Consider the following 15,903-nt stretch of genomic DNA (forward strand, 5'->3'; position numbering starts at 1 on the left):
GTTATGTAGCTCTTATGGTGTTACGAGCCCTTACAAAAAATATTATGTAGCCCTTGTGACAGGGTTAAATAACCTGTGTGGAGGTGTTGAGCAGCCTGTGTAGAGGTGTTATGTAGTCCTTATGAAGGTGTTATCCCTCCCTCCCTCCTTATGAAGGCGTTATGTAGTCCTTATGAAGGTGTTATGTAGTCCTTATGAAGGCGTTATGTAGTCCTTATGAAGGTGTTATTTAGTCCTTATGAAGGTGTTATGTAGTCCTTATGAAGGCGTTATGTAGTCCTTATGAAGGCGTTATGTAGTCCTTATGAAGGTGTTATGTAGTCCTTATGAAGGTGTTATGTAGTCCTTGTGAAGGTGTTATGTAGTCCTTGTGAAGGTGTTATGTAGTCCTTGTGAAGGTGTTATGTAGTCCTTATGAAGGTGTTGTGTAGTCCTTATGAAGGTGTTATGTAGTCCTTATGAAGGTGTTATGTCCACAGGCAGCTCTGGAGGCCCTGGATGAACTGAACCTGTTTGGAGCCGGAGGAGGACCAGGGTCTGTAGTGCACGCTCTGGCTGACGATATACAGCACTGTCAGGTACAAACACACACACACACACACACACACACACACACACACACACACACACACACACACACACACATGCACGTATAGACACACATAATATACATTTAAATTAGTTTTGTCTAAGTTTTCCGTTATCCTTTATCAGAGTTAATAAACAAAAGTGAAAATTAAAATGAACAGTAAATATTACACTTAATAGGTTCCAAAACAATAAAGACATTTCAAATGTCATATTATGTCTATATACAGTGTTGTAATGATGTGCAAATACAAAAGGGAAAATAAATAAACATAAATATGGGTTGTATTTACAATGGTGTTTGTTCTTCACTGGTTGCCCTTTTCTTGTGGTCACAAATCTAGCTGCTGTGACGGCACACTGTCGTATTTCACCCAGTAGATATGGGAGTTTATCAAAATACGGTTTGTTTTACAATTCTTTGTGGATCTGTGTAATCTGGTGGTCCTTCTGTAGCTCAGTTGGTAGAGCATGGCGCTTGTAACGCCAGGGTAGTGGGTTCAATTCCCGGGACCACCCATACGTAGAATGTATGCACACATGACTGTAAGTCGCTTTGGATAAAAGCGTCCGCTAAATGGCATATATTATTATTATTATTATTATTATTATTATTATTATAATCTGAGGGAAATATGTGTCTCTAATATCCTCTCTCCTCAGTCCATCCTCAACTCCATGCTTCCCAGGGCATCTATGTCTAAAGAGGTGGATGCAGGTGTTCTGTCCATCATCTCGTACCCGGCCTTCGCTGTAGAGGACATCTCTATCGTCAACATCACCAAGGAGAAGATCATATCCAAACTACAGGTCAGGACACTGTTATGTCACCCTTATGACAGGGCTATGCAGTGTTTTGTCACCCTTATGACAGGGCTATGCAGTGTTTTGTCACGCTTATGACAGGGCTATGCAGTGTTTTGTCACGCTTATGACAGGGCTATGCAGTGTTTTGTCACCCTTATGACAGGGCTATGCAGTGTTTTGTCACCCTTATGACAGGGCTATGCAGTGTTTTGTCACCCTTATGACAGGGCTATGCAGTGTTTTGTCACCCTTATGACAGGGCTATGCATTGTTATGTCACCCTTATGACAGGGCTATGCAGTGTTTTGTCACCCTTATGACAGGGCTATGCAGTGTTTTGTCACCCTTATGACAGGGCTATGCAGTGTTTTGTCACCCTTATGACAGGGCTATGCAGTGTTTTGTCACCCTTATGACAGGGCTATGCAGTGTTTTGTCACCCTTATGACAGGGCTATGCAGTGTTATGTCACCCTTATGACAGGGCTATGCAGTGTTTTGTCACCCTTATGACAGGGCTATGCAGTGTTTTGTCACCATTATGACAGGGCTATGTACTGTTTTGTCACCATTATGACAGGGCTATGCAGTGTTTTGTCACCCTTATGACAGGGCTATGCAGTGTTTTGTCACCCTTATGACAGGGCTATGCAGTGTTATGTCACCCTTATGACAGGGCTATGCAGTGTTTTGTCACCCTTATGACAGGGCTATGCAGTGTTTTGTCACCCTTATGACAGGGCTATGCAGTGTTTTGTCACCCTTATGACAGGGCTATGCATTGTTATGTCACCCTTATGACAGGGCTATGCAGTGTTTTGTCACCCTTATGACAGGGCTATGCAGTGTTTTGTCACCCTTATGACAGGGCTATGCAGTGTTTTGTCACCCTTATGACAGGGCTATGCAGTGTTTTGTCACCCTTATGACATGGCTATGCATTGTTATGTCACCCTTATGACAGGGCTATGCAGTGTTTTGTCACCCTTATGACAGGGCTATGCAGTGTTTTGTCACCCTTATGACAGGGCTATGCAGTGTTATGTCACCCTTATGACAGGGCTATGCAGTGTTTTGTCACCCTTATGACAAGCCTATGCAGTGTTTTGTCACCCTTATGACAGGGCTATGCAGTGTTATGTCACCCTTATGACAGGGCTATGCAGTGTTTTGTCACCCTTATGACAGGGCTATGCAGTGTTTTGTCACCCTTATGACAGGGCTATGCAGTGTTATTTAACCCTTATGGCAGGGAAAATGGCATATATTATATGTATTGGTATGTATCCCTTATGACAGGGCTATGCAGTGTTATGTACTATAATGTAACCCTTATGACAAGGTTATGTAGTCCATAGAAAACAACACCAAGAAGAATATGGTATCTGAACTGCAGGTCAGGGTCAGCCAGTGTCTCTCCTAGATTGTTATTGGTTAAGTTTGTTCCCTTTCGCTCAAATTAACATTCAGGCCCTCTGTTATTTAAGTTGTCAATTTAAATCAAAGTCAAACTCTATTAGGCAGAGTTTGTCTGAGCATATTTACATTTTTCATCGCTCTCTTTCTCTTTTCTCAGGGTCGATATGGATGCTGTAGGTTTCTCAGGGATGGACACAAAACGCCTAAAGAGGTAAAAACATGCTCTCTCTCTCTCTATCTTTCTCTCACTCTCTCCATCTCTCATTCAAAATCCTACAATGTGATTTTCTGGATTTATTTTCTCATTTTGTCCGTCTATAGTTGACGTGTACCTATGATGAAAATTACAGGCCTCTCTCATCTTTTTAAGTGGGAAAACTTGCACAATTGGTGGCTGACTAAATACTTTTTTGCCCCACTGTACCTTGCTTGCTCCTTGTTGAATATGCTCTCTCATCTCTCCATCCATGATGAGGTGACAGACGATCGTTAGGACCACTTAAAACAATCCTTGATTACCAGTATTTCAGAGCATACTGGCAGCTTTTCTCAAAGTATTGACAACTGACTAGCTAAGTCAAACAACAAACAACATATCGCTATTTATCTGAGAAGTCAGCTGTCAGCTTCAACGATGATTGAACTAGAAAATGGGAAGACTGTGTTACTATTAGGAGCCCAATCTCAATCCCAATTCACACCCCCTCTAAGATTAAAATCGGTGGATTGTTGTAACTATTGGTAGACAATTAATCTACAATTCATCTGCTTTTCCATCTGTGAGGGTAGTGAAGGCACTTGGCCAAGGATATCAAGAAACGCCTCGAAATGAAAGCTAACAAGATGCCTCTCACTTCCAACAAGTTAAGAATAAGATATTGATTGCTTTTGCTGCCTAAAATAAAAATTCAGAACTTGTGAAATTACTGCAATAATGTTAATATATTTTGAGCACTTTTCATGTAATTTTGGCCAGCTAATAACCCACTGATCAAACAGCAGTGGAAGAAAGTGTGAACCTGTTATGAACGTTATCTCCAGTGTACGACAAAATGACAATCCCACCTACTTGTATTCATAGCTAACTACATTGTTGATTGTAAATGATAACTTTATACTGCTACATTGCTAACTACTTTAGTTGGCTAATTATTCTGTGTCTAAACCAGCCTGACTTAATTGATTTGTTGCATGTTATCTTGAATTGGGTGAAGTCAGCTGCCACACTCGGGTCAGGGAAGTTTGAGCTAGCTTTTTCACGTTGGGCATGCTAGCTAACGTTTAAAAAAACTTGGATATTAACCATTTCCCTCAAGTAAACATACAATATAATTTACATTACCCTTAAAGTAGAGGGTTTAAAGTATCCAAAACAACTAAAAATCTAGATTTCCACAAGAACTGATTTTCGTATCATTTTGGATTTTTCTCATGTCGCATCACATCTCCTCAGAAAAAAAATAATTCTGGAACTGTACTTTGTTTTATTGCCCTCCTTTTCATCCATCCATCTGCTATTGTTCCCTCCCTCCTTTTCATCCATCCATCTGCTATTGTTCCCTCCCTCCTTTTCATCCATCCATTTGCTATTGTTCTCTCTCCATAAGTCTGTGGTTCTGTTCCCCTCCCTCCTTTTCATCCATCCATCTGCTATTGTTCCCTCCCTCCTTTTCATCCATCCATCTGCTATTGTTCCCCTCCCTCCTTTTCATCCATCCATCTGCTATTGTTCCCCTCCCTCCTTTTCATCCATCCATCTGCTATTGTTACCCTCCCTCCTTTTCATCCATCCATCTGCTATTGTTACCCTCCCTCCTTTTCATCCATCCATCTGCTATTGTTACCCTCCCTCCTTTTCATCCATCCATCTGCTATTGTTCCCTCCCTCCTTTTCATCCATCCATCTGCTATTGTTCCCTCCCTCCTTTTCATCCATCCATCTGCTATTGTTCCCCCCTCCCTCCCATCCATTTCATCCATCCATCTGCTATTGTTACCCTCCCTCCTTTTCATCCATCCATCTGCTATTGTTACCCTCCCTCCTTTTCATCCATCCATCTGCTCCCTCCCTCCTTTTCATCCATCCATCTGCTATTGTTCCCTCCCTCCTTTTCATCCATCCATCTGCTATTGTTCCCTCCCTCCTTTTCATCCATCCATCTGCTATTGTTCCCTCCCTCCTTTTCATCCATCCATCTGCTATTGTTCCCTCCCTCCTTTTCATCCATCCATCTGCTATTTTTCCCCTCCCTCCTTTTCATCCATCCATCTGCTATTGTTCCCCTCCCTCCTTTTCATCCATCCATCTGATATTGTTCGCTCTCCATAATTCTGTGGTTCTGTCCCCTCCCTCCTTTTCATCCATCCATCTCCTATTGTTCGCTCTCCATAATTCTGTGGTTCTGTTCCCTCCCTCCCGTCCCAGGACCCTAACCGTCTATACTATGAGTCTGCTGAGCTGAAGCTCTTTGAGAACATAGAGTGTGAATGGCCCCTGTTCTGGACCTACCTCATACTGGATGGCGTCTTCACCAACAGCCCAGAACAGGTGGCTATATAGCAGGTTAAATAATACTACTAATAATAATTAGGGGGTGCTTATATAGTCCTGTTTCACTGTCTGTACAAGTGGGGTAACCTGTACGTGTGAAATGGAAATGTTTTTTAGTTTTTTTGCCCTGCTCAAGGGCAGAACGATGCCTTCATAGCATTACCTTGACCTGTCATGTCTCTGTTTGTAAACCGCTCAGGTCCAGGAGTACAAGGAAGCTCTGGAGGGGATTCTGATCAAACAGAAAGACGGGATCTGTCTACTTCCAGAGCTCTACAGTGTTCCACCTGATAGGGTAAGACTGGAAGGCCAGGGTGTAGTGGTGGCTTAATGGAACCCTCTACAGTGTTCCACCTGATAGGGTAAGACTGGAAGGCCAGGGTGTAGTGGTGGCTTAATGGAACCCTCTACAGTGTTCCACCTGATAGGGTAAGACTGGAAGGCCAGGGTGTAGTGGTGGCTTAATGGAACCCTCTACAGTGTTCCACCTGATAGGGTAAGACTGGAAGGCCAGGGTGTAGTGGTGGCTTAATGGAACCCTCTACAGTGTTCCACCTGATAGGGTAAGACTGGAAGGCCAGGGTGTAGTGGTGGCTTAATGGAACCCTCTACAGTGTTCCACCTGATAGGGTAAGACTGTAAGGCCAGGGTGTAGTGGTGGCTTAATGGAACCCTCTACAGTGTTCCACCTGATAGGGTAAGACTGGAAGGCCAGGGTGTAGTGGTGGCTTAATGGAACCCTCTACAGTGTTCCACCTGATAGGGTAAGACTGGAAGGCCAGGGTGTAGTGGTGGCTTAATGGAACCCTCCACAGTGTTCCACCTGATAGGGTAAGACTGGAAGGCCAGGGTGTAGTGGTGGCTTAATGGAACCCTCTACAGTGTTCCACCTGATAGGGTAAGACTGGAAGGCCAGGGTGTAGTGGTGGCTTAATGGAACCTTCACAACATTTCCCAGAAGCCCTGGTTGGTAGATTCCCGGAATGGGAAGGGAATAAGCAGGAAGGAACTCCATAATCCTCAAAACACCTGGGAGTGTAGCAAGCCTAATCACACATGTGAACACATTTTGTTTATTACAGGTGGATGAGGAGTATGTAAACCCCCACTCTGTGGAGAGGGTCCCTCTGGGGAAGCTCCCTCTAAAGTGGGGTCAGTCCCTTTACGTTCTGGGAAGTCTACTGGCAGAGGTGAGCCGTCACTCACTACACTAGCTAGTGTACACTATACTACACTACACACACTACACTAGCTAGTCTACACTATACTACACTACACACACTACACTTGCTAGTGTACACTATACTACACACACTACACTAGCTAGTGTATACTATACTACACACACTACACTAGCTAGTGTATACTACACTACACACTACATTAGCTAGTGTACACTACACACACTACACTAGCTAGTGTACACTACACACACTACATTAGCTAGTGTATACTATCCTACACTAGCACTAGCTAGTGTACACTATACTACACACACTACACTAGCTAGTGTATACTATACTACACTAGCTAGTGTACACTATACTACACACACTACACTAGCTAGTGTATACTATACTACACACACTACACTAGCTAGTGTATTCAACACTACACTCACTACACTAGCTAGTGTATTTAACACTACACACACTACACTAGCTAGTGTACACTATACACTACACTAGCTAGTGTATGCTACACACACTACATTAGCTAGTGTACACTACACTACACACTACATTAGCTAGTGTACACTACACACACTACACTAGCTAGTGTACACTACACACACTACATTAGCTAGTGTATGCTACACATACTATACTAGCTAGTGTATGCTACACACACTACATTAGCTTGTGTATACTACACTACACACACTACACTAGTTAGTGTATGCTACACACTACACTAGCTAGTGTACACTATACTACACTAGCTAGTGTACACTACACACACTACACTAGCTAGTGTACACCACACACACTACATTAGCTAGTGTATGCTACACATACTATACTAGCTAGTGTATGCTACACACACTACACTAGTTAGTGTATGCTACACACTACACTAGCTAGTGTACACTATACTACAAACGCTACACTAGCTAGTGTACACTATACTACAAATGCTACACTAGCTAGTGTACACTATACTACAAATGCTACACTAGCTAGTGTACACTATACTACAAACGCTACACTAGCTAGTGTACACTATACTACAAATGCTAAAATAGCTGGTGACTAACTGCCATTGGGTGATAAAGTCCTCTCTCCGGTATTGTATGGTAAAGCTTTGGCCTCTCTCTGTGTTCTACAGGGTTTCCTGGCCCCTGGAGAGATAGATCCTCTCAACCGACGTTTCTCCACCATCCCCAAGCCAGACGTGGTGGTGCAGGGTGAGACCTGAAGGCTACATACTGAATAATATGTCTACGTTTGATAAAAGCGTCTGCTAAAGGACCATATTTAATGGCCAGTTTATACTTGGTCTAACAACATGTCAGTAGACAATTACAATCTGACAGGTGTCTCTGGTCAAAACAACAGGTAATTTATACTCGTGTGGAGTATTGATCCTCGCTGCGACTGGTGGTTTCCTTGTCGTGGTTACTAGTTACTACAGCAACAAGACCAAATCCATCTGTGACAAAGTGGTGCAGGAGTTCTACAATTCTCTTATAGAATGACCTACTTTTATTTTGTCACATTCACAACCGTAAGGTATTTTCTGGAAGCTCGCCATCTTTACCTGATGTGGGTTAATTTTTCTGTAATAATGAAAATAAAATTAGCTGAAGTTATAGTCTTGGTCATTATTTGAACTGGTTAGCCAGCTAGCTAGCTAAAAATGAACCAAAATATTGTTTAGAAAGTTGCTTGTAGTTGACATTTTTTTAACTGATGGGTTTATAGGCGTTAAAATAGAGCAAGTATGCTATTCGGGGGAACACCGGGCTGCTGATGTCAGACAAGAATAGAATGTTTATGATGTCGCTATGGCAACTGTCTACAGACATGTCGATAGACCAACTGTAAACCAGCCTTAATAAATACTGTATACTGAATGTTGCTATTTAATATATATACAGTTTGGACACCTACTCATTCAAGGGTTTTTCTTTATTTTGACTATTTTCTACATTGTAGAATAATAGTGAAGACATAAACTATGAAATAACACATATGGAATCATGTAGAAAACCAAAAAGTGTTAAACAAATCAAAATACATTTTATATTTGAGATCTTTCAAAGTAGTCACCCTTGGCCTTGACAGCTTTGCACACTCTTGGCATTCTCTCAACCAGCTTCATGAGGTTGTCACCTGGAATGCATTTCAATTAACAGGTGTTCCTTCTTAAACGTTAATTTGTGGAATTTCTTTCCTTCTTAATGCGTTTGAGCCAATCAGTTGTGTTGTGACAAGGTAGGGGTGGTATACAAAGATAGGCCTATTTGGTAAAAGACCAAGTCCATATTATGGAAGGAACAGCTCAAAATAAGCAAAGAGAAACGACAGTCCATCATTACTTCAAGATGTGAAGGTCAGTCAATACGGAACATTTCAAGAACTTTGAAAGTTTCTTCAAGGGCAGTCGCAAAAACCATCAAGCGCTTATGATGAAACTGGCTCTCATGAAGACCGCCACAGGAAAGGAAGACCCAGAGTTACCTCTGCTGCAGAGGATAACTTCATTAGAGTTAACTGCACCTCAGATTGCACCCCAAATTAATGCTTCACAGAGTTCAAGTCGCAGGCACATCTCAACATCAACTGTTCAGAGGAGACTGTGTGAATCAGGCCTTCATGGTCTAATTGCTGCAATGTAACCACTACTAAAGGACACTATTAAGAAGGAGAGACTTGCTTGGGCCAATAAACACGAGCAATGGACATCAGACCGGTGGAAATCTGTCCTTTGGTCTGATGAGTCCAAATTTGATATTTTTGGTTCTAACCGTTTTTTGTCAGACGCAGAGTAGGTGAACAGATGATCTTCACTTGTGGTTCCCACTGTGAAGCATGGAGGTGGGGGTGCTTTGCTGGGGACTCTGTCAGTGATTTATTTAGAATTCAAAGCACACTTAACCAGTATGGCTACCACAGCATTCTGTAGCGATACGCCATCCCATCAGGTTTGCGCTTAGTGGGACTATGAAAAGTCTATTTGACCAATAAGGAGAGTGATGGAGTGCTGCATCAGATGACTTGGCCTCCACAATCACCCGACCTCAACCCAATTGGGATGAGTTGGACCGCAGAGTGAAGGAAAAGCAGCACATGTGGACTGTTGGAAAAGCATTCCAGGTGAAGCTGGTTGAGAGAATGCCAAGAGTGTACAAAGTTGTCAAGGCAAAGGGTGGCTACTTTGTTTAACACTTTTTTTTGCTTACTCCCTGATTCCATATGTATTATTTCATAGTGTTGATGTCTTCACTATTATTCTACAATGTAGAAAATAGTCAAAATAAATACAAATCTTGAATGAGTAGATGTCAGCTTTTGAGTGTTACTGTTTATATTTATTTATTAAGCATTTTTTAAGTTTGTTGCATGATTGTTGCAATCATCTCATAACATACTTGTTTACGGAAGAACCCCACCCCCTAACAGTCAAAAACATTTCCAGGGTAGTGGGTTAGATTCCCGGGACCACCCTTACGTAGAATGTATGCACACATGACTGTAAGTCGCTTTGGATAAAAGCGTCTGCTAAATGGCATATATTATTATTATTATTATTATTATTATTAAAATGACATATTTCTAGCTATTTTAATAGTGAAATAAGTCGGTCATAATTCCTATGTTTTTTTTCCCCTTCTTTTTTATCTTCCTCTTCCTGTAGTGTCTATCCTGGCAGAGAACGAGGAGATCCAGGAGTTGTTGATGAAGAATGGGATAGAGGTGGAGACAATAGCTGACATACACCCCATCCACGTCCAACCTGCTCGAGTCCTCAGCCACATTTACGCACGACTGGGTAAACAAAGAGAGGGAAGGAAGGAGGGAAGGGAGAAAGTTCGGGAAGAATGGGATAGAGGTGGAGACAGTAGCTGACACACCCCATCCACGTCCAACCTGCTAGAGTCCTCAGCCACATTTACGTATGACTCTGTAATAAATGTTTCACTACCATACAAAAAAAGGTTTTGACGGCAAGACAATAACATTACAAATGAAAAAACTGGTGAGCTATTGGAATCCACTGAAGCCACAGCCTTTCAAAGCACTTCATGGCTACAAATGTGAGTGCTACTGGTCGGTAGTCATTCATGCAGGTTACCTTAGTGTTCTTGGGCACAGGGACTATGGTGGTCTGCTTGAAGCATGTTGGTATTACAGACACAGACAGGGAGAGGTTGAAAATGTCTGTGAAGACACTTGCTAGTTGGTCAGCGCATACTCGGAGTACACGTCCTGGTAATCCGTCTGGCCCTGCGGCCTTGTGAATGTTGATCTGTCTAAAGGTCTTCCTTCCTCTCATCGGTCTGTACTCTTCCTCTTCCCCAGGAAGTAACCAAAGACTGGGGCTGACTGGTAGACCCTACAGGAGGATTGGATGTCTAGGAACTTCTAAATTCTATGTCATCCGCAACACCATATTTGCCTTCACGCCACAGGTAGATACAGTACCATTTTGTGTGTGTGTGTATTTCTTACCTTTTCAGGACCCCAATGTCCTAACATTTCACCTGAATGTCCTGACAAGGTAGGAAAACAACAACCTTTTTGACAAGTCAGGTTGTTTTTCATGTCCTGAATTTGTTCAAATGCTATTTTAAGGTTAAGTTAAGGGAAAAAATGTTTGACCATTAAGAATTTTTTCCCCCCTAACACTGAACCTAACTCTACTCCTAATCCTTAATCCTAATTTTAACCCTAACCATAAAGGTGTGTAAAAACTGAAGCTACCAAAACTATTGCTCCATGGTGAACCAGAACAATGAATATAAACTCTATTGTAAGACCTGATCACCTATAACATGTAGTGTTTCTACCTACCTATAGCATGTAGTCTACCTACCTATAGCATGTAGTGTTTCTACCTACCTATAGCACGTAGTCTTTCTACCTACCTATAGCACGTAGTCTTTCTACCTACCTATAGCATGTAGTGTTTCTACCTATAGCATGTAGTGTTTCTACCTACCTATAGCATGTAGTCTACCTACCTATAGCATGTAGTCTTTCTACCTACCTATAGCATGTAGTCTTTCTACCTACCTATAGCATGTAGTCTACCTACCTATAGCATGTAGTGTTTCTACCTATAGCATGTAGTCTACCTACCTATAGCATGTAGTGTTTCTACCTACCTATAGCATGTAGTCTTTCTACCTACCTATAGCATGTAGTGTTTCTACCTACCTATAGCATGTAGTCTTTCTACCTACCTATAGCATGTAGTCTACCTACCTATAGCATGTAGTGTTTCTACCTATAGCATGTAGTCTACCTACCTATAGCATGTAGTGTTTCTACCTATAGCATGTAGTGTTTCTACCTATAGCATGTAGTGTTTCTACCTACCTATAGCATGTAGTGTTTCTACCTACCTATAGCATGTAGTCTACCTACCTATAGCACGTAGTGTTTCTACCTACCTATAGCATGTAGTCTTTCTACCTACCTATAGCATGTAGTCTACCTACCTATAGCATGTAGTGTTTCTACCTACCTATAGCACGTAGTGTTTCTACCTACCTATAGCACGTAGTCTTTCTACCTACCTATAGCACGTAGTCTTTCTACCTACCTATAGCATGTAGTCTACCTACCTATAGCATGTAGTGTTTCTACCTATAGCATGTAGTGTTTCTACCTATAGCATGTAGTCTACCTACCTATAGCATGTAGTGTTTCTACCTATAGCATGTAGTGTTTCTACCTATAGCATGTAGTCTACCTACCTATAGCATGTAGTCTACCTACCTATAGCATGTAGTCTACCTACCTATAGCATGTAGTCTACCTACCTATAGCATGTAGTCTACCTACCTATAGCATGTAGTGTTTCTACCTACCTATAGCATGTAGTGTTTCTACCTACCTATAGCATGTAGTCTACCTACCTATAGCATGTAGTGTTTCTACCTATAGCATGTAGTGTTTCTACCTATAGCATGTAGTGTTTCTACCTATAGCATGTAGTGTTTCTACCTACCTATAGCATGTAGTGTTTCTACCTATAGCATGTAGTGTTTCTACCTATAGCATGTAGTGTTTCTACCTATAGCATGTAGTGTTTCTACCTATAGCATGTAGTGTTTCTACCTATAGCATGTAGTGTTTCTACCTATAGCATGTAGTGTTTCTACCTATAGCATGTAGTGTTTCTACCTATAGCATGTAGTCTACCTACCTATAGCATGTAGTGTTTCTACCTACCTATAGCATGTAGTGTTTCTACCTACCTACATGTAGTCTACATGTAGTGTTTCTACCTACCTATAGCATGTAGTGTTTCTACCTACCTATAGCATGTAGTGTTTCTACCTACCTATAGCATGTAGTGTTTCTACCTAGCATGTACCTATAGCATGTAGTGTTTCTACCTACCTATAGCATGTAGTCTACCTACCTATAGCATGTAGTGTTTCTACCTATAGCATGTAGTGTTTCTACCTACCTATAGCATGTAGTGTTTCTACCTACCTATAGCATGTAGTTTACACGTAGTGTTTCTACCTATAGCATGTAGTCTACCTACCTACCATGTAGTCTACCTACCTATAGCATGTATGTAGTGTTTCTACCTACCTATAGCATGTAGTCTACCTACCTATAGCATGTAGTGTTTCTACCTACCTACCTATAGCATGTAGTGTTTCTACCTATAGCATGTAGTCCTACCTAGCATGTAGTGTTTCTACCTACCTATAGCATGTAGTGTTGTAGTCTACCTACCTACATGTAGTCTACCTATAGCATGTAGTGTTTCTACATGTAGTCTACCTATAGCACGTAGTGTTTCTACCTACCTATAGCATGTAGTGTTTCTACCTATAGCATGTAGTGTTTCTACCTATAGCATGTAGTGTTTCTACCTATAGCATGTAGTGTTCTACATGTAGTGTTTCTACCTATAGCATGTAGTGTTTCTACCTACCTATAGCATGTAGTTTACCTATAGCATGTAGTCTACCTACCTACATGTAGTAGCATGTAGTCTACCTACCTATAGCATGTAGTGTTTCTACCTACCTATAGCATGTAGTCTTTCTACCTACCTATAGCATGTAGTGTTTCTACCTATAGCATGTAGTGTTTCTACCTACCTATAGCATGTAGTGTTTCTACCTACCTATAGCATGTAGTGTTTCTACCTACCTATAGCATGTAGTGTTTCTACCTATAGCATGTAGTGTTTCTACCTATAGCATGTAGTGTTTCTACCTACCTATAGCATGTAGTGTTTCTACCTACCTATAGCATGTAGTCTACCTACCTATAGCATGTAGTCTACCTACCTATAGCATGTAGTGTTTCTACCTACCTATAGCATGTAGTGTTTCTACCTACCTATAGCATGTAGTGTTTCTACCTACCTATAGCATGTAGTCTTTCTACCTACCTATAGCATGTAGTGTTTCTACCTACCTATAGCATGTAGTGTTTCTACCTACCTATAGCATGTAGTGTTTCTACCTACCTATAGCATGTAGTGTTTCTACCTACCTATAGCATGTAGTCTACCTATAGCATGTAGTGTTTCTACCTACCTATAGCATGTAGTGTTTCTACCTACCTATAGCATGTAGTGTTTCTACCTACCTATAGCATGTAGTGTCTACCTACCTATAGCATGTAGTCTACCTACCTATAGCATGTAGTGTTTCTACCTATAGCATGTAGTGTTTCTACCTACCTATAGCATGTAGTGTTTCTACCTACCTATAGCATGTAGTCTACCTACCTATAGCACGTAGTGTTTCTACCTACCTATAGCATGTAGTCTACCTACCGATAGCATGTAGTCTTCCTATAGCATGTAGTCTACCTATCTATAGCATGTAGTGTTTCTACCTACCTATAGCATGTAGTCTTTCTACCTACCTATAGCATGTAGTGTTTCTACCTATAGCATGTAGTGTTTCTACCTATAGCATGTAGTGTTTCACCTACCTATAGCATGTAGTCTACCTACCTATAGCATGTAGTGTTTCTACCTACCTATAGCATGTAGTCTACCCACCGATAGCATGTAGTCTACCTACCTATAGCATGTAGTCTACCTATCTATAGCATGTAGTGTTTCTACCTACCTATAGCATGTAGTCTACCTACCTATAGCACGTAGTGTTTCTACCTACCGATAGCATGTAGTCTACCTACCTATAGCATGTAGTGTTTCTACCTACCTATAGCATGTAGTCTACCTATCTATAGCATGTAGTGTTTCTACCTACCTATAGCATGTAGTCTACCTACCTAAAGCATGTAGTCTACCTACCTATAGCATGTAGTCTACCTACCTACCTATAGCATGTAGTGTTTCTACCTACCTATAGCATGTAGTCTACCTACCTACCTATAGCATGTAGTCTTCCTACCTACCTATAGCATGTAGTGTTTCTACCTACCTATAGCACGTAGTGTTTCTACCTACCTACCTACCTACCTATAGCACGTAGTGTTTCTACCTACCTATAGCATGTAGTGTTTCTACCTACCTATAGCACGTAGTGTTTCTACCTACCTACATGTAGTGTTTCTACCTACCTAGCATGTAGTCTACCTACCTATAGCATGTAGTCTACCTACCTATAGCATGTAGTCTACCTACCTATAGCATGTAGTCTACCTACCTATAGCATGTAGTCTACCTACCTATATCATGTAGTGTTTCTACCTACCTATAGCATGTAGTCTACCTACCTATAGCACGTAGTGTTTCTACCTACCTATAGCATGTAGTCTACCTACCGATAGCATGTAGTCTACCTACCTATAGCATGTAGTCTACATGTAGTGTTTCTACCTACCTATAGCATGTAGTCTACCTACCTATAGCATGTAGTCTACCTACCTATAGCATGTAGTCTACCTACCTACCTATAGCATGTAGTGTTTCTACCTACCTATAGCATGTAGTCTACCTACCTACCTATAGCATGTAGTGTTTCTACCTACCTATAGCATGTAGTCTTTCTACCTACCTATAGCACGTAGTCTACCTACCTATAGCATGTAGTCTACCTACCTATAGCATGTAGTCTACCTACCAACCTATAGCATGTAGTCTTTCTACCTACCTATAGCACGTAGTCTTTCTACCTACCTATAGCATGTAGTGTTTCTACCTATAGCATGTAGTCTACCTACCTATAGCATGTAGTCTACCTACCTATAGCATGTAGTCTACCTACCTATAGCATGTAGTCTACCTACCGTAGCATGTTCTACCTACCTAGCATGTATCATGATAGCATGTAGTCTCTACCGATAGCATGTAGTCTACTACCGATAGCATGTAGTGTTTCTACCTACCTATAGCATGTAGTCTTCCTACCTATAGCATGTA

The 15,903-nt window shown here is 41.4% G+C and overlaps 1 protein-coding gene and 1 long non-coding RNA gene across 17 annotated transcripts in view; one reads left to right on the forward strand and one right to left on the reverse strand.

The window, feature by feature from the left end:
* phka1a (phosphorylase kinase, alpha 1a (muscle)) overlaps positions 1–15,903 on the forward strand; it is a 64,850-nt gene that overhangs the window by 25,028 nt on the left and 23,919 nt on the right. For both annotated transcript variants that reach the window (XM_052497717.1, XM_052497718.1), the window contains exons 7-15: positions 480–578; positions 1,252–1,398; positions 2,971–3,024; positions 5,239–5,361; positions 5,564–5,659; positions 6,447–6,554; positions 7,693–7,771; positions 10,225–10,359; positions 10,890–10,999. In XM_052497717.1, coding sequence (XP_052353677.1) covers positions 480–578; positions 1,252–1,398; positions 2,971–3,024; positions 5,239–5,361; positions 5,564–5,659; positions 6,447–6,554; positions 7,693–7,771; positions 10,225–10,359; positions 10,890–10,999 — 951 coding nt within the window. The remainder of the gene's footprint in view (positions 1–479; positions 579–1,251; positions 1,399–2,970; positions 3,025–5,238; positions 5,362–5,563; positions 5,660–6,446; positions 6,555–7,692; positions 7,772–10,224; positions 10,360–10,889; positions 11,000–15,903) is intronic.
* On the reverse strand, positions 11,272–14,147 carry LOC127916234 (uncharacterized). Of its 15 annotated transcripts, none has more exons than XR_008094052.1 (3): positions 14,076–14,147; positions 12,006–12,083; positions 11,272–11,421 (listed from the first exon to the last, which is right to left on the reverse strand). It is a non-coding gene; the product is annotated as an uncharacterized LOC127916234 (long non-coding RNA). The 15 variants fall into 15 exon arrangements; XR_008094051.1 differs by lacking the exon at positions 14,076–14,147 and adding an exon at positions 13,950–14,025 and having other exon boundaries at positions 12,006–12,079; XR_008094046.1 differs by lacking the exon at positions 14,076–14,147 and adding an exon at positions 13,632–13,703.

The sequence above is a fragment of the Oncorhynchus keta genome, chromosome 35 (assembly GCF_023373465.1).
Source record: "Oncorhynchus keta strain PuntledgeMale-10-30-2019 chromosome 35, Oket_V2, whole genome shotgun sequence".
In the NCBI taxonomy this organism is placed as follows: Eukaryota; Metazoa; Chordata; class Actinopteri; order Salmoniformes; family Salmonidae; genus Oncorhynchus; species Oncorhynchus keta.